Here is a 26703-nt window from a genome sequence, read left to right as displayed (position 1 = left end):
TGGGTTAACAAACAGAATATGTGATTATAGAAAATGATAATGAAATAAGAGTGGATAATGATAATGAGGTAATGATAATGAAAATATATATTTGGAAAGAGCTTTTAGGCACTGTTTTATTTGGCCACTAAAACCACATATAGGACTTCTCATATCTGCGAGATACAAAATGTCTTTTGTACAAAGAGGGCTGGCTGACTTGACCATTGAAGCATGCAGGAACATTCATAATTCTTTTTTTTTCTTTTTTCCTTTTTTCTCCACTCCCTCCTGCCCCCCCCCCCCCGTGATCAGAGCCTGAACAATCAGGATTGGAAACTTTGGAGAAGAGGTGAAGGGAAAGATCAAACTCTTAAAAATCGCTCTATGGCCTCATCTCCATGTCCTAAAGGGCAAAACAGCTAATGCAGCTTGTTGACTTCCATAGGAGGACTCTGTCTGCTTGGCATGGTGTGTAAGCAGGAGTCGTGCATGCTGGTAGGGCTTCTGGGCACAAGTGTACTAAAAATAATAGCAGTGGGTGTGTTTCTGGCTTCAAACGCTTAACTGCTGTGATTGGAGTTGTAGTAACATGTGGATGGAGAAATCTGTTGTAAGAATCAGAACTGCGAAGCTGTTCAATCGTGCTGGCTGAAACTGTTCTCCACTGTTTTCCATAGAAAACTGGATTCTTTTATAAGTGAGTTTTGAAAAAGTGTCTGCTTTCTTTCCATTATTTTTCCAATGAAATGTCTTGGCAAAAACTATTGAATTTTCTCTGGGAGCTCGCGTTTCAATTTTAAATTGGATGTTTAGGTTGAAAATAAGAACTTTATTATAAAGTTCAGCTGGAGAGAATTGACTACAATAACTAACTTTTAATGTGTGTTTAGTTTTTTTTTTATAAACTTGTTATGAATAGCTTTGGGCATTCTCAATAATTACTACAGACTGCAACTTCTTACTTTAAATACTTAGTGCATAGACCACATTAAAGAGATAAGGTCTTGTCCCATGAAATAGCTTCCATTTATGTGGCTCAGAAGATTCCAGGGGCCTCTCAAACTACATAAATATAAGAACATTGCAGAAGTACAGCCAGGCCAACGAGCAGCACGTAGTATGCTTCACATCAGCATGTAGGGGAGGGAGAACAGCTTGGAGCAGAGTTGGAGGATGAATGGAGCTCCTCTTCGTGACAGAGAGTACTGTGGCATCATCTCGTGACTGCAAACAGAACAGATATGTTTCTTGAGACTCATCCAAAAGGCTTCTGCACAGTGTATTTCATGATTGATAGCTAGTCTGTTTGTAGGAGGCTTTTTATGAGGATATTTTACTGACAAAAGCTGTGCTCTCATGGATGACTGTTTGCCAAAGTATAACACGATGTGCTTGTATAACGTGCCTGCGCTAGAGGTGTAGCTGGCATGCTGGTGTTGATCATGGGTCATTGCAGCCTGAAAAAAGGAAAAAAAAAACCCCAAACCAACAACAAAACAAAACAAACACCAAACAAAAACAAACAAACAAAAACCCCAAACCCAAAAATGTGTCTGAATTTGAGAAGCTTCATGCCATCTTTGAGTGTGCTGGGTTGACTGTTGGCCTAGCTAGGTGTAAGGTGTGTCAGACTGCTGTGATTGCAGCAGAACCATTGGGAATTGCTGTTGGACCCTTCCAACCTGCTGGTTTCAGTGTTCATCCACTGGGTCTGTAAAAGGATCTGGGTTAAAGCTGCTGCGCTGAGCTCAGTTGTGAGTCTGGCCAAAACCAGTGCATCTGCTTGAAAGGATGATGGGCAGAGGCTGATGCTGGTTGGAGTGGAGCCTGGTTTTGGTGAGGTTTCTATTCAATTTGCCTTTTGAGTTGCTGAGGATTCTCTACCAGTGTCATAAACAATTGCATGAATACAGGTGTGATGACTGGTGCTGTTTAATATCTATTGTTATTAAATCTTATGCTATTCTTATTAAATCTTGCAACTGTAATGTTGAAATGGGACTAAAACAAAAGGGAAACCGCTTTGTATTTCCCTTAGATCTGTTTCCCCCCTTCCCTCCTCCGTTTTCCATGGCCGCATCTGCTTTGAAGAAATGTTAGGAGATAATATCTGATTTTGTTTGCAAGACTTGCATGAGATCTTGGGAGCTTGTCTACTTGGAGAAAGTATGTTAGTTATAGAGTATAGTGAACTTGGTAAGTGTTTCAACATGAGAAGTTCAGCAGCAGTAAATGTGGAACTGTTTTCAACTTCATTATTCCTAGATAATGACACAAACTAAACTCAGAAAGGCCCCTCTAGCTGGAGTTTCCACATGAAGCTGTGTTAGTAAATCCGCTTGCTTAAATTGGATGATCTGTAGTTGTAGATGTGCATTGTGATTTCTATTTTTTAATTTTTTTAAATTTATTTTTCATTTTTTAAACCCAAGACAAAGGAATCTGGTAATTAAGCAATTTTGATCATTTATAGGGGTGTTTTCATGAAGACCTATAGGACAAGGGGTTTCTTCATGTGTTCTGCTAGCATTGAAACTGTCCAAAACCATCAACGAAGAATATAACTAATTCAGAGAAAACGGTTATGCCAGAATATGCCTGAATTCACTTTTCCGGTATAATGTGCTTATGTTGATAAAGCATATTCTTACTATACAGGAACACAGTTTACTGGAAGAGCTAGATCAGCCCTAGGGGTTTCTACTGTGATAATTCCACATGTGGCAGAAGGTGAAAATTTATAGAGGATGTTTATGGATGAGTTGACTGTCTTGGGTTATTTTTATACTTTGCAGATAAGAAATGAAAAGAAATAAAAGTCCTTCTCTTCTATGCTTTTTCTGTATGTGCACTGAGAGTCAGGAGCAGATTTTAGTTCAGTTGCTTGGTGGTTTTCTAGGCCAAGATTTACCAATGGAATTAATTGACATTTCTGGACTTAACTTGAGTGACTGTTTATTGGTGCTGTTGGTTTCTGTTGGATTTGGATTGTCCCAGTCCAGGCCCTGAGTGAATGCCATATACTGGAGGAAGCAGAACTTCAGCAGAGCTGTTTTGCATGGCTTGCGATGTTTGGGGCGTTTGTGTAGCATCGGCATGTTGTTATGAAACATGACCAAGGTAATGCTCAGCTTCTAGGCCACTGTGTATTTGATCCCAAATGTCCTGACTATTTTTATGTTGACTGTTTCTCCTTTTTTGATATTGTAACTGGAGTGTTTTGTTTTTCTTTGATTAGTCTCTCGTGTGAATCCTAGATATGGGATATATTTGCATTCTGAAAATAAAAGCTTTTCCTAGTAAAATAGGAAGTGTTCCTTCATACCGTTAATACAACAGACTTCAGAAGTGTTTGCCTGCCTTTCTATCCCTCCCAGTCATGAGATTTTTATCCAAGTATCTAAAGGGCCACATACAAGTTTCTTGGAATGAGAACTTCTACAAGACTGGCTGATCCTAAGTATGTAAACTGGTTATAGAAGGGGAAATCTACTTCCTCATACAAATATGAGGGCTGTGATACTGATGGAAAAAGCTTCTATTTGACTTATATCATGTCCTTCCATGCCTTGAAGAAATAGAAATAATCCCAGCCATTTTCTGTCATCTGTCCATTAGTGTTTCTCTTCTTCCATTCCCTTCCTTCCCCTGCCCCCAATCCTCTGCTTTCTGTTGCCTGTCCCTACCCTTTGCTATAGAGTTTCCCCCTGGTAACTCTATAGAAGTGACATTTCTGCAGCAGAAGACAAGGGCAATTATTTGAGAGTGGGTGAGCCTTTACACCTCTAACTCTGGAAGGTCCTTAGATACTAGGCTCCTAATTAAAAGGTCAAAGCCACTTCAAGAAACAAACGTCTAAATATAACCTCAGCTTTGTGCAGATGGACTCTGGTAACTAGGGCTTCACAAGATGGATGCAACAATATATGTAGGAACTCCTGTAACTTCCCTAAAATAGAATTTTTTGTAGCATGGTGCATATACATGCAGCTCCAAGGGCTTTATTAGCATGAATTTGGAATGGCTTGCTAAACTCACTTGTGCTTCTGTTGCTCCTGAGTAAACTCCCAAATGAAAGTCAACAAACATCTGTGCCTCACAGTCCAGTGTATACTTGTAATGCACAAGTTTTAATGTGTTTTGTGCATGTGTGTTTTGTTTTTCAGTTCATCAAAAGGTCTGCATATTCAGGCCTCCTTTTTTTGTGTGTGTGCTGTGAGGTTTTTTATTAGTTTTTTTTCCCTTCACTGATATCCACTCCTGTTTATTTGATGCTTTATTTTAGAAAGCCATTCACTGTGCTAGAATCTTACTGCCCATATGGAGATGTGAGCATGTACCAGATGCTAGGTCGATGAAATCAGCTGTTCATTGTGGAACTTGCAGTCAAGTACCTACTGCATACCAATAATCCTCCAGGGTATCAGCTACACAATTCCTGATTTCAGGAAATGACAAAGAAATAAGTAGAATGACAGTTCCTTCATGTAAATCTTCTGCTAGTCCATAGAAACTTGAAAAATTTATTTCCTTATGCCTTATTTTTTCTTAGAGGGCTCATTTTGATGGGTTTAATGGCCTGGGTGGCAATCAAAGACTCTTTTCCTAGTATGCTTGCCACCTATATTCTTAAAGATTGTGGTTCCTGTAATATTCTGACAAACAATACACCTGATGTCTCTTTGAACACATCTCTTGTTTTATTTTTATTTCAGGACAAACACCATGATGCTGCTCACGAAATTATTGAGACAATTCGGTAAGTGTTCAATGCAGGCATGGCTAAAACCCTTTCCTGTGTCTTACTGCATCTCAGTGAATGGATGTCTTAAGATATAAAGGAGGGCAACAGTTATAATTTAGCAGTTCTAAATTATTTTCTAAGCTGGATTGATACTGTTGCAATACAAATCTCCCTGTCAAACAGACTTTGTTTTAACTTGCCATATTCTATTTTTTGAAAATAATTAAAAATGAGTAGTAATATTCAGCTTTGGTGCTTATGGCAGTCCGTATTCGATCTTTAGAAAAGCAGGGTTAAGAAAACATCATTGGCATGATGTGTTTGGTTCTGGTCTTGCATATCATCTTGCGCACCCTCTCCCTTTCCCCTTGTTGCTGTGATGTTGCAGCATTGTTAGCATTTGCGTTATTTGGGAATGATGTCCCTATTAGCATTCCTCTTAATTCTGCTGATAGAGTTGGACCAATGTGGGGAACATGGGAGGATAAAGGTGAAAGACAGATACGAAGAGTAGGAAGTCTGAGAATTTCCCAACACAGGCAGTGGTTATGACATGGCTTGCTGTTATTTCATTAGGATTAGGAGGTGACTTGCTGTAGAATAACTTTTATTAAATGCTAACATGAATTCCCCAAATGCATGAGGGATGTTAATGCGTTATCCACATTAGATTGTTTAAAAGCTGTTCTTGTTAACTTTTAGATCCTTATCATACAGGCTTCCCTTGTCTGGGGGCTGTATCTGCAGCAGATTTTAATGATTGGATGGTGCAGATACAGGTGAGGTACAAAGAATGGTGTTTTATCTGCATAGCCACCTGAGCCTGAAGTTTGGTCAGTCGCATACGGCCTATGAAAAGGTAGTGAGCCTTGTTTGCTCCCAGTATGAGTGTGAGAGCTAAGTGCTTGCATGGTAGTGTTGATAATATCACTTATATACATGAAATCGTAGCATTGTCCCATGGTCTGTGTTGGGAGAGAATGTGTAATGGGGCTAGGGGCTAAAGCTGAGAATTTTTCTTCTAAAGAAATTTCTTTTTCTAAAATTACAAAACCTTGACACAAGATGCACTGCCATTGCTACTTCCAGTTCACTTGTACTGATGTTGGTAAGGTTCTGTGCCTTGGGAACTTGTGGCTTTATTTGTCAATATGATTATTCAGAAGACCCTTTCTGAAGGGATTTAAACACAAAGTGATTGCTGGAGTCATCGGGGCTAGTGGTTTCTGTGCTACACTAGCTGAAGGCAAGGGGAAAACTGTGTTAGAAAGCAGTTGGACCAAACTGATGTTTCACAACTGTGTTCTAAGCATGATTGCAGTGAATACAGTGTGTTAGAAGGCTTTCATGCTGCCTTTGCCTGCCTTGTGCAAAGTGACCGCAATGTGGTTATGAAAGTGGTGGGTAAAAGAATGTAAAGAAGTATTTATCTCTTGAAGCCAGTGGTAGACAGCTGTTGACTGCCCATTCCCGTAATTTAAGAGAAAAAAATTTGCAGAGGTCAGAGTCCTAATGTTTTTAGGGAGACGGGAGATATTAGTCAGAAGAGAGTCAGCCATAGATGTAGAAGTTCTGTTTTTTTACTTGCTTATATATTTATTTGGTAAGTGAATCAGCCAGAAGGAACCAGAACTGTTGGATCTCTAGTCATCATTAATTTTTTTTCATCACTTTAATAATGAAGCATGCATCAAGGTGCATGAAGAAGAAACTCTTCTGTTCCTATTGGAATTCATCCTATGACATGCTCTGAGTTTTTTTGATGATGATATTGCTTTCCCATTTTGATGCTTTTGGAGGAAAGTGTGTGCAAAGTTTGTGTGGCTTTTAAGTTGTCTTTGAAAGGAATTAATCTTCCTACATTCCAAGAGTGAAGATCTCTTCTGTGAGATGCCATTGTCAGATGCATTGCAAGTGGGTGCGCACTTTCCATTCCTAATGGTAACAACATACAGGGCTTTGTTAACTCAGCATGTAAAATGGATCTTTTATCAAAATAACTTTTGAAAATCTGTTTTGGGTTGGGTCATGTAAGGTGTAAGAGTAGTTTAGAGCACTACACAGAGGAGAATATCCTTGCAGTGAATTGGTTGGTGGCATTAGTTTTGGGTGATGTAGGAAACGTCTCCTCCACATTCAGCTTTGTCAAAGCTTGTTACCGTATCAGAATTCTTTTGAAATATTGCATTTCTGCATTACATTTTATGTTAGATTAGCATCAGCTGTGGCTTTGAGTATTTTTAGATGCATTGAATAAATTTATCACCTTGTTTTGAAATTGCACCATTTCAAGAGCTTTATGCTACTGCCAGTGTCTACACGCACCTTACTGTTTATTCAATACAAATGCGAACTATTGCATCTTTCCAGTTAGCATTTTGTGATGTCTGCCTTACTCCTAACAATATTGTGATCTTTCAGGTCTGCTGCAGTATTCTGTCTTTACATATAGCAATGCCAGTCTAGAATTGAGACAGACTGGTTTATTATACTGATTAGACCTGTTTTTATTAATTATTTCTTCTCTCGTTCCAGGTGGGTCTGTGAAGAAATCCCAGATCTCAAGCTTGCTATGGAAAACTATGTTTTAATTGACTATGATACAAAAAGGTGAGAGGAATATTTTTTTCCCACCAGGAGGACAGGCCAGCTCGGTTCACAGTGAATCAGTTTGTAACTGGTTATTCTTAGACACTATGAACTGAAGTTTTCTTTTAGAACTGGCTTCAGACTCTGCAGAGTTATTTTGGTAGGAAATGTGTAACAGCAATATTGGCAAAGGCTGTTGGATTAAGGACATAATTGGAAACTCCACACAGCAGAAAGTTGAGCTCTGGTGTACGTTGGAATTACTCACTCCAAAACAATGATCGGTATCTGCGCTGTTGGACTGCGTCCAGTGTTAGGAATCTGAATGGCACTGAGGTTTCTACTTTTGTAGTAAGTAAGAATTCCTGTTTAGAATGTGGCGTGCCAGAGCTGTCTGTCAGCGCCATGTCCTCTTCCTGCCATGACTGTGGGAGGTTAACCTTTCCCATCCTTCCTCTGGTTAGGATTCAGTGCAGGTGGGATGCTGTTTGGGTGGGGGGCTAAATTAAAAGACAACGATTCATACAGGTCCTCTGGGCAGTTAGAAATAATTTTAAGATGCTTGTAGTTACATGTGAATACCTACTCCACAAATAGCTTAAAATGAATGTACACTATGTGGCATTCACCTTGAGGCTGGGAGAGTCAGATTCTGACCTGTGGTATATCTGTGGAGAGGTCTGAGGTTCTGTGTATTGACTTGGCTGTACTGAGACTGGAAAAAGATGACCCTCAAGCTGCGGTTTACAAAAACCTCCTTAGCTGCTTTCATGGGAAAGACTGAATTTGTTCAAGTCCACAGCATGACTAAACTTTTAGAATGAGGTTTACAGATGAAACTGCATCGCTCAAATTAATCACTGGCTATTGTCCTGAGCACCAGATCCTTGTATCATGATCTGCTTCAGGTGTTGCTTCCTACTCTCTCAATTTCATTTTAATTGTTTCATTGCAAGACTTGTTAGTCCCTCTCTTCCTCCTGAAGAATTCAAAAGGAGAAATCAGGTTTGAGCATCCCTTGTCATCAAATCTGTTAACTTGGATTTGTGGATTACTCACAGTGACTGCAATGCTGTAACTTTTGTAGTTCTGGCGTCCTCCCTGGGTGTGTTTAACTGGGTAGCATCAGTGTGGTCTGCAGCAATGCTGAATAAAAGAGAAACCCATCTGTTCCTAAAAGTCACACCCCACTTACCTTTCTGCAGCTTTTCAATGAACTCATAAACCTGTAATTTTGGTAATGGTTAGTCTTTTCACTTCCTTTGAAAAAATTTGTCAGAGAAATTACTTGCAGCAGATAGACTGACACATGGATGTGCATGAAAAGGAGTGGATTGTAGAAATGCATGTGCTGTGCAGGCAAAAACCCATTTCAGCCTCTTGCTTTGTCTTAATGTGGAAATAAGCATGGGCAGTTGAAAGCTTGAAGTCAGCAGTCTTCCTTGGAGAGGTGTCCTAGCCAGCGTAGTGGTAATCAGGATCATAAGAGACTGAAGAGCCACTGCCTTCCGAGTCCCCTGGTCCCCCCACCCCTTTTCAGATTTGGGGGTGGCCATGATTTAATTATCTTACTCCTGCAACTCCTTATATTGTTGTTTTTTTGTTTTTTCTTTTTTTTTTCCTGCTGCTTTGTGGGTCTGATTATGTAATGGATGATGTTCCTAGTAATATCTTTTCTTCCCTGGCCTGAGATGAATTTATTTAATCCTCTCAGCTTCTGTCATTAAGGCATCTGCCTGAATTGACTGTAATCCCAACCAACCCATGAAGCAATCAGTATGCTTTTCTGATGGGTGAAATTTTAGGTTGTGTCCTGGGTCTATCTGCATTTTCAGTCCCAGAGTTAATTTCTAGAAAAGTATCTACTGTCTCAGGACTGATTATCATGGACAGATGATGGAACAAAGGAGAAAAATTTACAGATGTATTAAATTTCTGTGCAGCTGAGAATATGGAAAAGAAGTAAGGGACTATGAGAATACAAAACTTTCTAATAAGTCATACTTTGAGTTCAGTCCTTTTTCCATTAATTAAAGAAACTAATATTATTTGTCATGTGCTCCTGGTCTACTGGATAATTTTTTTAAAAGAAACTATACAAAGTCCTAAAGCTGTGCATGTAATTACATGTTCTGGAAGAAACAAACCCGAAATAGCCACCTACTTAGAGTATGTATGATGAGAAAAAAGCACAAGGTTGTATCTTCAAACCTGCCTTTTAGAGCTCTGTTTTTAACTGACCCTGCGTTCTTTCTCCCCACGTAGCTTTGAAAGCATGCAGAGGCTTTGTGACAAATACAACCGAGCCATTGATAGCATTCATCAGTTGGTATGTATTTACCTTTGTTACGCACCATCATGTTTATCTAGCTGGTTTGAATTCACCTATAGTGAATAATATCCAGAAAGCGGTGACTGACTTAGCACTGGATTGTATGTGTTACTTTAGTTGCATCACCAGTATTCAGCACTTCCATTCTTTTGGGGACTTGAAGTCTGATATTAAACCTTATTTTTTTGATCACCCCTGGGCAGCCAAGGAGTTAGTATTGGAAGGACATTCTTATAGGAAGAAAAGAAAAAAAAATAATAATTTTTCTTTCACAAACTGTAGATTTGTAAGCTATTACTCTTTAGTGTGCACTTCTGGCACCATTATTCTGGCACTTTGAAATAGCTGTTACCTTTAGGGGGAAGAAAAGGTTTCTCTGCATTTAGCATGTAGATGTTTCATAGGGGTTTATCATACAGATTTACTTTTCCATGGGGAAGTCAGTGGCTTATGGGTACTTAAACAATCCATATGAACTCTCCTGTGTATTGTGGAAGTGATCCATGGCTTAGGAATTTCCTTGCTTGCCACTCAGTTCAGCTGCTCTGTTCTGCAGGATCACTCTGGTGCAGGATCACTGGCAAAACTAGAATGTAATCTGTTTTCAAACCAATTTAACAAGCTTTTTGGTTTTCTTACCCCTATAAAAGGTTGAACTGGAGGAAGCAAAACATGAACGATGAATTAATGTGACTACTCTGTTTAATTTTGAAAGTATAGAAGGAATTTTTCTCTGCTGTGCTTGTGGGAATTATTTGAAGTGTGCAGTATTATGGCAACAAGACTTTTTTTGCCAAGCTTTCCTTGACTTTGTGCGCCTGCAACTCCTGAAAACTTGTGCTTGTTTGATTCAGGTGTCTTCATGTGCATGTTGGTTAATAGCTAAAAATTTGAAGCTATGCAGCATTTGCAATTGCTGGCTGAAATGGCAAACATGATTGGTTTCATTTTCTTCTTGCCATCTGAATCTCAAGCAGAAGAATGTTTACGAGGGATCCTGGAGCTGTCCTTTTTTGTTTGTTTTTCCTTATCAAAGGGACAGGTAAACATTTTTAAAACTTAACAAGTTTTACGTTTAGGGCAGGGTTTTTTCTGAAGAATAAAGGAAGCTTGATTTCCATCTCTTTCCTGCCACTCCCTGTTTGAGTACATAGATCCCTCCCATCCTACAGTTCCTGAAAGAAAATGAAACTGCTGTTACATTGACAGTACAGTCAACATCAGTTCAGTGGTGGTCAGTAAATAAAAAATAAGTGAACAAACTTTTACACCTACTCCAACTATATTCAGTATTAAGCTTTACATTGCCTATCGATGTTTATGCCTCCTTAATTTCCCCTTTACCACCTATTTCCAGCAGGTATATTTGAAATTACCTCTTAGTTGAGGTGAGAAAATATAGAGCAATCGGTGTTGCATAATTTCTTTAGTATCGTTCACTGTTTTTATCTTTACAGAGCACCTGCAGACCAGCTTCTGAGAGAGGGGATGGGAGGGAATTTCTCTCATTTCTACATTATGCCAATGCAGCCTTGTTTTGGTGACGTTTAGTTGTCCTCATGTTGGGTTCATATCTTCTTCCTGCTCTTTACCTTTAGTGGAAGGGAACCACCCAACCGATGAAACTGAACACTCGTCCCTCCAACGGGCTCCTCCGGCACATCCTGCAGCAAGTGTATAACCACTCGGTGACTGATCCAGAGAAACTTAACAACTATGAGCCCTTTTCCCCAGAGGTTTACGGAGAAACTTCCTTTGACTTAGTGGCCCAAATGATAGATGAAATTAAAATGACAGAGGATGATTTGTTTGTTGACTTGGGCAGTGGTAAGTAACCAATAACTTAAGTGGGTTTTCTTTTTCTCTTTTTGCTTGCTGTTTCTTCCTTTCTTTAAAAAAAAAAAAAGTGAAATTCGGAAAGTAAACCAGGACTAAGGATTGTGTTACAGGATAAGCACCTTTTCTAGATAATCCCCAATGATGCTCCTGCTTTTTATCACAAGATTAAATAGACCAAACACATCCCAGATGTTCGCCCCTGTGGTGTTAGTGAAATGTCGTCCTACAAATGCAATAAACCCTAGTTACAGAAAACTCTTGGTTTCTGTTGCTGTTGGCGGATATACTTATAAAGAAGAGACAATATTAAAATGATGCTTGAAAGATAACAATAGCAGTTCCATTTCTAAGGATTCATCTGTTTTCAGTGGATTCAGTTTATGCCCTTCACATCTGAAAATGTGATTTCTTGACCTTTCCCATGCCAGTGTGAAACATTTGGTGTTAAATCTGAAAATGAAGCAGTTTTTTTTCCTCTGACATACTTTTCAGTGTGTCAGAAAAGACTTTATAGTTAGCTTTAACAGCTGCCTTGTGAGACCCCACAAAATCTAGCTTACACCCTACAACTGCATCTCGTGAACAGGTTAGAGTCTTAAAAGGAAATAGATACTACTAGTTGGTAAAGAAACCAGATAAACACGTGTGGAAGAGATATACTGAGTAAGAAGATGATGTTCTTTTTGTTGCTAAAATCTGGTTCAGAGCAGGAAAGGAGTAATAAGAATTTCCCCTTTTACTGGATGGGTCATAAAGTTTTAAATGAAGTATGTTTTGGTTTTGTTGCTGGTATGATACAGGACTTCTGGGGAAAAATATTTTAAAATACATTCAGTTGTTAAAAAACAAATCTTTTTAAAATTTAAATGCAGCAGGACTGCCATTCCCCCAAAAAACTTAATACATGTCCAGTCAGGGATCGTCAGTGATTTTTATTTATTTATTTATTTATTTATTAACCCCCTGCTTCCTCCCTCAGTAGGACTTATGTCTGAAATTTCCTGTTTCAATGACTTATGTTCAGATGAGACATTTAGAACAGCATCAAATCTGAAAAACTATTTTCCATCTGGTAGAAAAAAATTGCCATAGAAGCTTGCAATTGTTTGTTGAGGAAGGTTAAAGAAGATCATATCTGAACCCCTGTAGTGCTGCTGATTATGTAACAAGCTCAAATGTTAGCTACTTTTACTTGCTATCATCAGAAATAAAATCAGGTATTTATTGCTAACCTCCCCACTTTCACCTTGGAGATTGACAAACAGTATAAAAATTCACAGTCTAAAAAACCTGTATGAAAGGAATGGTTTAAATTCAGAAGCCTTTGACTTATAGTGTTTGGAGCACTGAAACAATTAAAACCAGAACATAGTTGTTGAGTTTGTACTGAGGGAGTAAACTTTTTGTAAATAGTAATCAGTGTAGTATTGAGTGCAGTGTAGATGAAAACACTGTCATAACATGTTATTTCTATCAGTAAATTTTAATGACATTCCAATAACTACATCCATACAGCAGTGGCTGAACAGTGGGGCTAAACCCCCACCAGGATGCTGTGGCTCTTCTTGTTAGTTTTGTGTGTGATGCCAGGAATATGTGGCTCATTGCAGGAGGAATTTATGGAGGTACGCGTCATTAGGCTATCTGAAATTACAATACAGTTCTTGCAAAAAGAAAAGCCAAAGAAATAAAAGATTAATAACTTCTTATGCTGTGTCTTGTGATATCTGACAATGCAGTGTGTTCTTGATCATCTCTTTAGTCTTTGTCCTCCTTGCTCTTCATAAATAAGAAACAGTGAAATGGTTCTGCCTCCGATCCTTGGTTGTCCACGTTCTCTCCCCTGCAGAAATTGGTACATCCATATTTGCACGTGTCTAAAATATGCATGTGTATGCAAAATGAGACTTGGCAAAAAAAACCCAAAACCAACCAAAAAAACCCAACAACAAAACCCCCTGTCAGCACTACAGTTCTCATTGTGCCAGACAACATTATAGTGGTAATGGTTTAAATGCAGGAGTTCCACCCCTTCAATTACCAGTGCCGCTTCCTGCCGGCAGCCAATGAAATGGAAAACAGCAATATGTTTTCTGTGCAAATGGGCTATCCTCTTAGATTCACTCTTGTTTGCCATGCGGTCATCTGCAGAATGATTAAGCGCACTGGTGAGACAAGAATGCCTTTTGTGTTAGTCATAGACAAAAAATGATGCATCAATGTGCTATTGATGAATATTGGAAGTTTTAAAAAAAAACTGAAGTGACTGCTTTAACAAATGTGGAATGACATTGCTCTAGTGTGTGCAAAATGTGGGTCGCTCATACAGAGAGAAATCTAATGAATATTTTTTCTTTTTTCTTTTTAATGTAAGCTGGGGTGGGGGAGAGGGAGTGCATTCAGGCGAGGTGTAGAAATGGCAGCTAATTACTGCTGGTAGCATCTGATGCAAGTAGAATTTGGAGTGATGGGAAGTTCATGCATTTTTAAGTAATACTTAGTCTTGCTAGCTTAGTGGTTGCTTCTGAAATTTTGAGTATTGAACCCTATAATAATTTCTAAAGTAGTATTCTGAAGTAGCTCATCTATAAATAAGCTTTATGTGTTCTCAGAATTTGTGCTGTGTTTCTTGGTGAAAACCAGTATAAATATTGCTAGACTATGACAAACATTTTAGCCAATCTTTAAATTAATGGTGTAGGTATATGACCAACAAGTATTTGTTTTGGGATGTGGTAGGGTTTGTCTAACTGTTTGTTCAATTACTTAAATAGTGAATTACAATGTAAAAACTGTAGATTTGATGGAATGCATTTGTGGACAATTTGTGGACAAAAAAATTAAAAAGCAGCTATTCTGAAACCTGTGTGAATTTGTAAAAATGAGCCTGTAATATTTAATAGAAGTAGCCATTAATAATTATCAATACAAACATTGCTGTAAATGTTGTAGTCTTATGCTACTATCATAAAAAGTGCTCAATGTATTCAAAAATGCAAACCTTGGAACTACAATGCTAGAAATTCTTTTCTGTAAGAAAGGTGAAATTGCACTGCTTACTTTCTAGTTAGGATGTGAACCCTATTTACTGAAAAACAGGTTCTTGGTATTTCACATCTTGTAGGGAATTGGGACTTTTTAGTAATGCACGTTGCCTTGAATCTGCTTTTCAACTGAGAGATAGGCAGAGTTCATATGGGAACTGTCAGACACCACTGGGAGTTGAAATTGTGCCCTGAAGCCTGGTCCCACAGATTACCTGCATTTTGCCTGTTGGCCTTTGCTCTAAAACCTCTTATCTCCTCTTGCAGTGGTTTTCTACTGAAACTTGTTCTCAGGTTTGTTTTTTCTTTCCTGCAGGTGTGGGTCAGGTGGTGCTTCAAGTGGCTGCAGCCACAAACTGCAAACATCACTATGGTGTGGAGAAAGCTGATATTCCAGCCAAATATGCTGAGGTGAGTGGTTTTTTGAAGCGAGTTGTGTATATATGCCTTATTTGAAGGCTAACTCGGTGATTCAGGATTACTGTTAAGTGCTGTGCAGGAAGAAAAGCAGAGTTTGAGTCCTAGTTGCTTTTGCTTCTTGGGTCAATAAGAACTGGAGCATGGCATGCTTGGGGAAAGAAGCGTATGTCTAGTTGTTTGCTAGCAGTGCTTGCGGAGCGCACAGAAGGAGCATTAGCATGTTTCTGAAGTGATTTGAGGACCAGGAGATATAAAACTGTTTTAACAGTAATGGTGCAGGACCTATTTGAAAGGAAGTGCAGTGTAAGCTTCACCTGAACACCTGCAATCATTCTGTGTCTGAAATGGCTCTAATATAGGGCTTCCAGTGATCATAGCATTAAGCAAATCTAGGAATGAATTCACCAAACAAATAGTTCTTAAAGGCTTTAAAGGCTATGTTTCTGCTTATGACAGCGATGCCCCTTTTTGGTGTCCTAAAGCTGAAGTTCAGCTTAGTTATTAAACTGTTGTAGGCTAATTTATGAGGCCTGTGTTGGGTATTTGGTTAATAACTGCTTAGTAAGCACCTAAATGAAGTCTTATTATAAGAAAACCATAATGTTTAGTCAGGCAGGCAGTTTTCTTTACACTTCTTCTAATTCTGTGCCAATGGGGACACACAAAGATAATCAGTTCCAAGGCAAACCTGGAAGGCAAATGAGCTACAAGAAAACAATAAAGGTTAGTCATGCCTTACCATAAGAAGTTTACTTTCTTCAGTAGACTGAACAGAAACTTATCCCTCCGTATTGTTAAAACAAGCTGACTCAGTCTGTACAGGCTAGAAAATTATACCTTCGGAAGGAAGGGGGAAAAAAAAAAAAAATCCTTGATCCTCCTTTTCAGTGGTGTGGGCAAAAATGCATAAACACATTGGCAAAGAAGATCAGACAAGGATCTAAAAATCCATTTTGTTTCCCCTGCCTTGCCCCAGTGGAAATTTCCAGCTGGAGCGCTCTTTGTAGTCCCTTTGCGTGAGTGTTCTGGTTTCATTAGGGAGTCACTTGCAAGGCCTGGACTCCTGTCTGTGTTTACTATTAAACTTAAAGATCACTGTTAAAGAGGGAAAGTTAAATTCTCACTTTCACCAGTACCCCTTCATGTCATTGTACAAACACAAGGCTTTAATGAAAATGGTTAGCAAATAAAAAAATTACCCACAAATTGAATATTAGGAGTATTAATTCATGGGGTACCTTCAGATTCAGAAGTAGCCCAGTATTTCATAAGATTACTGGATGAACAAAATATACTGTGTTATTCTTCTGGTTACAGGCAATGTCCTGTCACATTTCACAACTAAACAGCTGCTGCGGTGTCAGAATGTGTGAAGGTGCCTGTGTACAGCTAATCTGCCTTGCGCTGTGTGTAATGGACCAGTTTTCCTCCCCATCTCTGACAAACATTTGTGGAAGGGATTGGATTAAGTTTCTAGTTAAGATTGGCTGTGGCAACACATCTCTGGTTACTATGATAATTAATGCAGATGACTTTGAAAAGCTGCAGCTAAAGAGGAAGAATCTTATGGATTAGTTTTAGTGCAGTTGTCTTAAAAAATAGTAAAATGTAAGTTCATACAGCATATGAAAATACTGAAGAGTTTTGTGAGTTATCCTACTATGCTTTGGAGTGCTTTTGAAACATAAAGAATTTTCAAACACATCTGTCAACACACACTGTTTTATTGACCTGCTGATGGAGGTCTCCACCATGTCTAAGTTGTCAGTGAAGCCAGAATTGCTGCTATGCTTCTCCCTTATCTCCTTTCCCTGCTACTTTGGGTCCTCCCATATGTGGAGTCAAATCCTAAAGATCAGGAGGGTTTTTTTCAGTCTTCCAAGACACTTGAGTTTCATTTTCAAATGCGTTGTATAGGTGTAGCTGGACCCTCACTGCCACTCTAAAGTAATGACCTGTGGTGCATATTGTAAATTTATATAGATGGGGACAAGATTTGTAAATGTGGAAATGCATATTTGTAAGGCACCAAGCTATCCTGATGGATGAGATTTTTGATTCCTTTCTCTGATATTTGGGCAATGGAATATCAGTGCCAGCTACAGGGTTCCATCCTCTGCAGCCCTAGTCTTCCTGGTTGCTCCAGCAAGCGTGATGCTCCTTCTGCTGCTGTTGCAATGCTTTGCATGCCACGCTCTGCTTTCTCATTCACCCTAGCAGACCTGTCTTTATCCCGTTTGTTCCTTTGCTATCTGGGCTTAGACTGGGCTGCATTCAGTGCCTCCTACTCACTGTGGGATTATGTACTGCAACACAGTGGCTACTTAAGGTTGAGCCATTTTTAGTGCTGAGCAGTGTCAACTCAAATTGCCTTGCTTATAACATGTAACATTGATGAAAAGGGGGGAGAGAAGAAGATGCCAGCTTTGACTTGGCCCTGATAAAGCAAAGGTTTTTTTAAGGAAACTAAACTACAGTAGTTGTCTGTCTGCCTATTCTTTGAATGTTAATGGCACCCCCCTCTCCCCCTAAACCAACCAACCAAACAGTCTTGGGGGTCAATGAATGCTGTCAGAGCTGCATCTCCTTTTACTGTGATGTAACTGGTAACACGAGATGTTCTAATAGGTGGTTTTGTTTTTCCTCCCTCTTCTAGACGATGGACAGAGAGTTCAGAAAGTGGATGAAATGGTATGGGAAAAAACATGCAGAATACACAGTGAGTGAAATTCAGCTGAAAAACTTTGTGATCCGTGCTGATGTACAGAATTTGCAAAGTCCTCTTCAACCTTTCACCAGCCAAGCAGCAGTATGAGTCATATCTGCTTCCTGGCTTTTATCTTGATCCCGAGGATGGTGTTCTCCAAGACATTGTCCCAGGCCCCTCACTTTGTCTTGCTTGACATGTGGTATGGTGTTATTAGGAGCACTTTCAGATCTCTTCAGAAGCTCGTGGAAGATTTATTCTTCCAAAACATTGTCGTTTTAACTGGGGCTGACATGTGTCTTCTGTTTGTATTAAATCTCCTTTTACTCCCCACCCCCACCCCCCTCTCCATGGTGCGGGGGTTCTGCTGGGTAGACTATTGAAAATGGCAGCGCCTCCTTGGGTTTCTGAAATCTCCTGCTAGAAACAAAAGCTGAAGCTTTGGTTCTGCAGGCAGGTGAAGCTGTGGTCACCTGGGACAGGTGGTGGAGGGGATGGGATAGCAGGGGTTTCAACATGGGGGAGCATGGGGTTGAAGTTCTGGATGAATGCCAGGACTGTGAGATTAGAGCAGAAAATGGCAGGACCAATTAACAGGATAGGTGGTTTGTAGTTGGATGTAAGGGGTGGGTTGTGGGCTCAGGAAGGATGGTGGGTGGGTAGTTCTGATTTGGAAAGGATGGGAATTAGATGCTCTGAGGGTGGAGCTAGGGCAGGAGGAGTAAATGGATCATCACATGGTGTCTCTCTACTTGGGGCTAGGAACACATGTTGAAATAGCTTTCCCCTTCCTCTGAATGTTACTTAAGCATTGTGGATGTGTTTTCCACTCTGTATGATAGTGTGAAGCATGTGCAGTCATACACTGTCTTGTGTCATTCCTTCCCCTTTTCCTTTTCTCCTCCTTCTTAAATGTCATTAAGAAAATCTGCTCCCTAGTTAATCACTTTCCAGTGACGAAATGTATGTAATCATAGTACAATAGGAACCCACTGGGAGTTTTGAAAATAAATGTATTTATGCTTCTCCTACCACTCGCCTGTAGTCAAGGAAGAGGCTGGATGGATCAGGGTTGTTCCCTAATTGCCCAGAGAAGTTGGGTCACTCTTTCCTGCTCAGAAGTTGCAGCTAGCAATGTGTACTGCAGCTGAAGTGTGAGCAAGTGTTTGGGAAACTACTTCTTCATTTTCCTTTTGTACAGAGCCAGTACTGCTGTGTTACTGGAATGGTTTGAACCACTTGGCTTTCAGTGTTCCAGCAGCGTGGGATCAAATGGCAGGTGGTAGATGGCCAGCCTTTATTTCCCAGTTTTCTGTGTCTGCTGGGATTGCTGGTGTTCTTTAGAGGGCTTATCTTGTAACGAAGGATACTACAACTTTCCCTTTGGGAAGCAGGCTGGAGAAGGTGAGAGTGCCACCTGCCTCTGTGCACTTTCTTCCTGAAATGCCTTTACTGTATAGTGTGATTTTCTTCAGAGGGATGCTGGGCCTGCTGTGGGACTAGTTTGTAGCAGGATTGATATCAGGCTGCTAACTCTTTCCTGCTGTGGAAACACTGTGAAAGCTTTACTTTTCATGAAGTGGCCATATGGCATTTTTCCATTGTGTCACCCAGCTGGCATTACATGAAAGGAATTGTTACTGAAGATACTCTGCTTATGAGCTGTGTAATTTAAAGAATAGGATAGGAACTTGGACTAAAATATTGAAAGCATATTGATTGCCGTAGGCAGCGAGCATTTCCATATTGTGCATTCCAAGTGACAGAGTCTGGTACTATATTGAAACAAAGCTACTTGTTTTTTTGCTTGGTTCTTTGGCTTTTATAACTGCTTTCTGAAAAGCATTTCAAGTAAAATTTCTCTTGAGTATGTAGTCTGCTTTTCTGGGAAGAATTGAACACTTGCAGCACTTCTTGACTTAAGGAAAATTGGTTTCTTATCACCTTGTCGTAGTGATGCTTGAAGATAGATTTTGGTCTTCTACACGTAGGCACACAGGGCAGATTTTATTTAGTTTTTACTTCTTCATCAAATATGCTAGGCTTACATTTGTGTTTTTTTGCCAAACAGTATGTTTTCTTTAGTAATTCCTTAGCATCTTCTATAGGTGACTGTTGTTAAGCAGAGAGCAAACTTGTCTGCTAATGCAGCTAGAAGACACTGGAAGGCATGGAATTGAAAGCCTGGGATCTTTATCTTTCTGGAAAACAATTTTGTTGCTGCAAAATACTTAATGGGGTCCCAAAATTCCAAATGTTGGAGACAAAGTAAGCACAAATTGAAATAGTCTGTCATCAGCAGAGCTTAACTTGTGAATTCCACTCTAATGTTTTAGGCAGTCATATGAAAAAATAAATATTTTGAGAAGAATAAAGTGTTGGAGGAGGGAAGCTTGGCAGAAGTTCAGTGGGAAGAAGTCTTGGATCCCACCTGCAGCTTTGTCTGAATAATGTGGACGGTGGTTTTGACTTCATGCACATAACAGCTGCCTTGATGTAAAAGTAAAAATTGTACATAAGGCAGCAATAAATCCTGGAGTTGGGCCTGCAGGGTTTTTTTTGTGTGTGTGTGTTTTTTTGTTTTTTTTGTTTTTTTTTAACAGCCAAGAGCCTAGTACAATTAAAAGTTTCCAATACAGATGGATTTTTGATTTCTCACTGAAAAGTGATCTGCTGCTTGTCTTAAGTCTTGTCTTGTCTTCTAGCTAACACTGTGCTGGTGATACAACAGTTGATTGCACTTACCAGCTCTGCAACCATCAGATTTATTTCCTCGTCTTCCCCACTAGAATGTTCTTGTTACTGCTGGAAGTTCTGAGCTTAGGCACATGAATTATGGTGAGCAAGGTCCAGTGACAACATTTAAAATAAACCCTGATTGTCCAGGTATATTTCCATTCTATTTTGTCCACAATCATAGAAAAGAGTCTCTCTTGAGAAATGGTTCCATACAAAATACACAGTCACATATATGCAGATCTTTTCAGTGGAACAAAACATCATTGCATAGTCACTTTCAGATGATAATTGCATGTTATTCTCCAGTAGCTAGTGGCAAAGTGTCCTTAGGCATGTTGGATGCCTAAGGCTTCTGCAGAGCTACAGCTGCTAGGAATGGGTCATTGCTGCAGCTTTAGAGTGGGAAGATCCATTTGGGACCTGAGAGGAGTGGGAGAAAGGTTGCTCATCATACGTTGGCTTGTAAGTCTCCTGATCTCCAGCTATTGTAGGTAATCGTATCTCATAATCCTGTTAAATGAACTGAGTTTCATTTTAAATGATGAGCTGTTCAATCTCATGATTCTAATTGGACACCACCCCCCCCCAAGAGAGTACCACTTCCTGATAAGAATCTTTCTTAGTTTTTATATTCAACTGATATGTTTCAACTTGCTATAAATATTTACATCCCTGTGCTATGGTTGTATGGTCATTGATGTCCAATTCCTGATCGGTTAGGGATAATCATATTCTTTGCTAGTCTTCTCTTTTGCATTCGGAGGGAATGCATTATACTTCTAGGGCTTTTTCATCATTATCATCTACCTCATTTTTTTGGACTAAGATGTCCCCCTTCCAACACATCTCGCTTTGTTTCAACTCCTTTTATCTTCTTGTTTCTCTTCCCGTGGAACTGAGAAGTCTCCAAGATTAGCCTTACCCCATTCTTTTCAAGAAAACTGTTATCTGAAGGAAAAGGGAGACTTCTCTAAGGTCTTTAGGCCTAGATAATTACAGAGTCTTTCTTGGGGAATTTCTGCACATGTGCAGTCATCAAATTAAAAAGTGGTATTGCAATTAAGAGGCAGATGGGTTTTCATGGTTTCTAACTGTAAATATCCTCATGTGGCCTCAAAATCAGAGCCATCTCCAGGTATCTAGGGCACAATGCTGAGATTGCTTTGTAGCAGAAAGTGCTTAAGTGTTCTTCCTGGGGTACGCTTGAAGAAAGTTTTCAGTGTGTCCTCAGTGCCTACTACGTGTTGTACTCTTCTGCTAGGGGAAGGTATTCTTCCAGTCATAGGTTAGAGTAGGTCTCTGCAAGTGAAGTTGGTGGTAGCTGCAGTCGTACATTGGACTGCTGCTGAAGACAAGGATTTGTTTTGTTTTTGTTTACTCAGGGTTGTTATAACAGAATACGTTCTTCTGTTCCTTAAAATTTGCTTTAGCAGTAGGTGGAAATCATCTACAAGTCTTCAAAATAAGTGCAGGAAAACACAGGTCAGCGCTGCTAAAGGCTGGGATTTTGGCTGGATGGACATCTTTGACACATGCTGGCTGTGCAGAGAAAACCCCTGTAGCTTCTAATTGCTGAAGATGCTTTGTGGTGCAGCCCTGGGGATTAGAGGTGATATTTGTTGTGCAAAAATCAGTGGAAGTCTGGCATCTGTAAGTTTGCAGGCTTGTCTCTGAGTTTGGGGTGCCCTGTCTGGCTTGTTTTCCTGGAAATCTCTGTTCTGAGCAAAAGCAGAGTGATTTGTGTAGGAATTTCATTGTCTCTTGTTGCCTGATACCAGCTGCTGGTTTGTGGGGTAACTGACATCACCTGTACTTAAAACCTTCCATTGCTTAACAGTACACTGCAGCTGAGGAAAGGGCAAGATATCTGTTTGTCCCAGATATTTTTGAATGCCCTATTTCAGCGGGAAACTTGATGTTTTGGTATTTGAAAAGCCCTCCAAACGTCCCCTGTGGCTTTGAAATGATGCCACATTTTGGAGGTTTGGATTCATGCCTCCAGTTATTTTTGAAAAGAACAGGAACCTAAAAATAACCATGTGTACTTTTCCAGGCAGAAATGACTGGTTTTCGTGAGCCAAGTGTTTGCATGGAGGCTGCTGGAATGAGGCATTCTGCGTGTGAATTTATGGCTTTGTGTAGCCGGTCAAACAGAGCGTTACCAGAGAGACTCCCAGCCCAGCGCTGGGGCGAGAACGAAGCCCTCCTCTGCGGCAGAGGGGCTTGACCTTCATAAACTGTTGCTCTGCTATGTGATGAATGCGCATCCGCTGGAGTGTACCTCTTGTTGCTTCCCCCGGGCAGCAACCTGCTGGTTTTCTTCCAGTTACAGGAAGAGTTACAGGAATCAGATGCTGTTGAGTATATTTCTGCAGTCTCTGTAGAGCAAATATATCTGTTTGAAAAACCTGAATAAAAACCTGTTTTGGCTTCTAAATTTAGAAACAATGCAGGCTGGCAGCTCGCTGAAGCGGATTTCACTGAGCTAATTATCCTTTTAGATAAAGCATGTCTCCTGCATTGTCTAATCAGATGAAAATATCTGGATTACAGATGGTCCCTTCCATTCATTATTCACTAAGGAGATTAAGTTTCGCAGAGAGAGGAGGAACAGGATGGGGGTGGGGACACTGGTGGGAAGAGATTGAGTGCATCCTGGTAGCTGTCACTGCTGCTTTGCACGGGCATCCCTACATGACCATAATGGACCATGTTCTTCTACTGGTTTAGCTACTGCAGCCCTTGGCCAGGAGTTAGTTAGCTGGAGTTTCCTTACCAGTTCTTGTTTTGCTGTCAGAATTACTGGAAACCACAGAGTTGACTGGGATTTTGGGGGGATTTTGTTGGAATCCCTGTGTTAGTTGATGGGGAAGGCCCTACTTTCTTCCTTTTAGGCCATGATTTATTGATCATTGCTCCCCAAGTACAATAGGTGAAGAAACTGGTCATCAGGAGTAGTCAATCAGATAGCTTTTGTACTCTGTTTTGAATGTAGCAGACCACTGATCCAGGAATCACTGTCTTGCTTCCAGAGGGGGAAAAAATAACCAATTTTCTCCCAACCACAGTTGACCATCTAGTTATTTCTGTACTCCAGTATTTTTCCTGGTGAGATTTTTTTCCCTCAACTATTGGCTAAGTATGAGCTAGGGTAGCATTACAATACAAAAATAGATGGGTTTAAACAGGGCTGTGGTTCATTTGAATTGTGACATGGCTGTATCTTGCAAAGTAGACGGGGAAAAAGTGTTCAGTCTCCATGTGTTATATCAGGTTAAAGCATGGAGATTTTGGTTATAACTGCGCTCTTCCTAACCACATAGGCAGGACAAACATATAGTGTAACTGGATCCAAATAAAGTATAACAGCCACTTAGGTTAGATTTCAAGACCTTTATATGAAGCTTAGTATTTCAAAATAGTTTCATGTTACACTGGTTCTTTGTTCTCTTGCTAAACTATGGCTTTATAATCATGCTTCCTTATTTTTCAAATGTTTTTCTTTCTCCTGTTAGTGTATGAAAACCTCATGTAGACATTAGAAATGGTGTGGTATGGAGGACTGCAATATAGAAGCTGACTTGCAAAAATGGTTGTAAAATAAATATAGTTGCCTTGCATGTGGGTTTTCTTCTGCTGTGTCTTGGTTACTCAACCATGAAACTATTTACTACCAGAGCAGATAAGACTTTGAGACAGAAATATCTCTTGAAAAGAATCTAGAGGTGGTCTCTATTCACAAATAGGGCATATAGAGCTCCGGAAAAAATGTTCCTGTATATGAGGTGAGAAAAACTTGGTGCTCTTTAGAACTGTTCTGATGTTGCATTGAGTTTCTGCTTTAGATTTTGAAAATACCTAGTAGTATGTTGTTAAGTTGGATCTCTCCGAGTTCTGTCTCCAGCATGGACTTTGTTTTTGCTATAGCAGGGATATCAAAACATGCATCCCCTCCCAGCAGGTGTGAAGACAGGTAGTAATTCTGTTTTTAAAATCTTATTTCAGCCAAGCTGTTTGGCGGAACAGATCATTCTGACTAACTTTAGTTATTCTAACCTGCTGTTTTCAGCATGTTTAGTTTCTAACACTTAAGGCTCTTTGCAAAGTTCTTGATCTCTTTCCCGAGAATCCTCAATGTTTGCTTTTCTCAGCCCTCTTGTGCAGTGTGTAGCAGTAGGGCATTTGGACTTCTTTTTTGTTTGTTTTTTTCTTTTTTTCCCCCCTCCTTTTCTCCCAAGAAGCAGACCCACTCCTGTTGGCAACTGTGGCTTTGTCCTTCACAATGCCTCAGACAGGTTTACCTCCGTTTCTTATCCCTCTGTGGCTCTGAGTGGTGTCAGGCTGCTCTGCTGGGACGAGAAAGCTATGGTGCAAGACACCAGGCTCTGGTGCTTCACTGAGGCAGGTATTCTGGCTTAGTTAGTGAGGTTTGCAAGTAGCTTGAGTGTGTCTGCATTGCAGTGCAGGCACTTCTGTTTGAGTTGTCACTAAATGAGAATAAGTGCTGGCATGTGAAATGCTCACTTCTTTCCATACAAAGGAATATATGCAGAAAAAGGATGCTAAGCAATCACTGTTGTTGTTTTGATGTTCCTGAGGTTCTGATATAAGCCATCATCTTACTTGCCCCTTCAAAGTGTGTCATCATCATTAATTATATAGTTGCATATTATTTTTTCTCTTCTCCTCTTATCTTCCTCCCCCAACCCTCCTTCTGCCTTGTGGCACAGCAAAACAGCATGGCCCATAGATTCCTCTCTCATTTCAGAAGCACGACGGAGAAAAATGTTAAATCTGTGCAAAGGCTATGTAGTTGTGGTTATTAACCTGGGACTTGATGTGGTTTCATAAGAAAGGTACTATATGAGTCACTGAAGTCATAACTATAATTATTTGAAAATAAGGCCTTTATGTTACTTGATGTCCAACTTAAAAGTGTTAGATTTATTTAAGATTTATATTTAGTACCACAGAAAAATCAGATGCTTGTCTGTCCATTGCAACAAGAGCCTGAATTACGAGCCAGTGTTTCCAGCAAGCGCTGTGCCAAATCTCTTTGCTGCGGTTCCCCCTGTGCTAAGAGGGGCTGACCGAACCATGGGGGTCAGCGGGGACTTGGAGGCACTAGCTGATCATTTCTGGTATGGGTGCTGTACGGCATTGCTGGCTTCTCCATGGAGCACAGTCTTCACAGGGCATCAGTGATGCCTGGAGACGCTCCCCTGTTCATCCCGTGGCAGGAGAGCAGCTGAGGGTGGGAGCAGAGAGGGAGGCACCCCTGGGACCCGAGGAACGGGCAGAGCTAGCTGCTGAGCTCTGGGTGCTTCGTCCTTGGTATTTCCTACGGACTCCATTTGGCCTTATTTGTAGTAGTATCACTGAGCTGGTACAGCATGTTTGGCCTTCTCCAAAGGAAAAGGGATATGGAGCAGAAAGGAACAATGTTAACTCTTGTGTGTGTGTGTGGTTTTTTGTGTTCTTTGTCTTTTTTTAAGCTGGAAAGAGGTGACTTCCTCTCAGAAGAATGGAGAGAGAGGATTGCAAACACAAGGTACAGTACAGCAGTTGAATGCTGCTTTATGAACTGAATATTTGGGAGTTTGTATAATGGAAATTGGGAGGCTGGCCAGCTTTTTATATAGAATTTCCATAGCAAATACCAAAAGTCTATCTGCCAACTTCTATACTGGCCTCTTTAGATCCTGTTTTCTGACTAGAAGAATGGGTTTAAATGCATGTCCCATGATATTACATACAAGGGTGTATCCAAGATAAATTCTGGTTATACAGAGAAGTATAAACCTCTGTTTGTTTTGCATATTCTTGTAGTTCGTGTCAGTGATTCTGGCAAAACACTAGTTATCTTGGCTATTGGTGCAAACAGCTAGGTTCACTTTCCATTTAAAAAAGAAGCAAAAGACCCAAGTGAGTCTGTTCCAACTTAAATTGGGAATTCATTTAAGCTGATTGTCTTGAAGATTTATTTCTCTGAAGATCTGTACAGAGGGTTAGACTCCTTTTTGATGGTAGCAAAAAAAAGTAAATTTGTTAAAAGCAATAAAATATTATTCCGTCTTTTTAAAGGCTTTGCATTCTTTCAGCCTTATGGACAGAAAAAAAGTCTTTATTTTTGTATGACCTCCTGGGGCACCCTGTTATGTGGGGGAATGGAGGACAGTTATGAAAGGCGGGTCTCTGAAAGTCTTCAGCGTTGTGACAATTTATGGATTGTTTCCAAGACACTTTTAAGAGTACTCCATCAAGAAGGCGTCTGCTGGGCTGATGACTTTTGCATTATTACATATCT

At 40.0% G+C, this 26703-nt stretch overlaps 1 protein-coding gene across 4 annotated transcripts in view; it reads left to right on the top strand.

Moving 5' to 3' along the window:
- DOT1L (DOT1 like histone lysine methyltransferase) overlaps positions 1-26703 on the top strand; it is a 77505-nt gene that overhangs the window by 12578 nt on the left and 38224 nt on the right. For all 4 annotated transcript variants that reach the window (XM_075038151.1, XM_075038152.1, XM_075038149.1 and 1 more), the window contains exons 2-8: positions 4698-4741; positions 7262-7336; positions 9581-9644; positions 11246-11474; positions 14847-14941; positions 17607-17669; positions 25892-25947. In XM_075038151.1, coding sequence (XP_074894252.1) covers positions 4698-4741; positions 7262-7336; positions 9581-9644; positions 11246-11474; positions 14847-14941; positions 17607-17669; positions 25892-25947 — 626 coding nt within the window. The remainder of the gene's footprint in view (positions 1-4697; positions 4742-7261; positions 7337-9580; positions 9645-11245; positions 11475-14846; positions 14942-17606; positions 17670-25891; positions 25948-26703) is intronic.

The sequence above is a fragment of the Buteo buteo genome, chromosome 10 (assembly GCF_964188355.1).
Source record: "Buteo buteo chromosome 10, bButBut1.hap1.1, whole genome shotgun sequence".
NCBI classification, from domain to species: Eukaryota; Metazoa; Chordata; class Aves; order Accipitriformes; family Accipitridae; genus Buteo; species Buteo buteo.
This window is presented reverse-complemented; position numbering and strand designations above follow the sequence as displayed.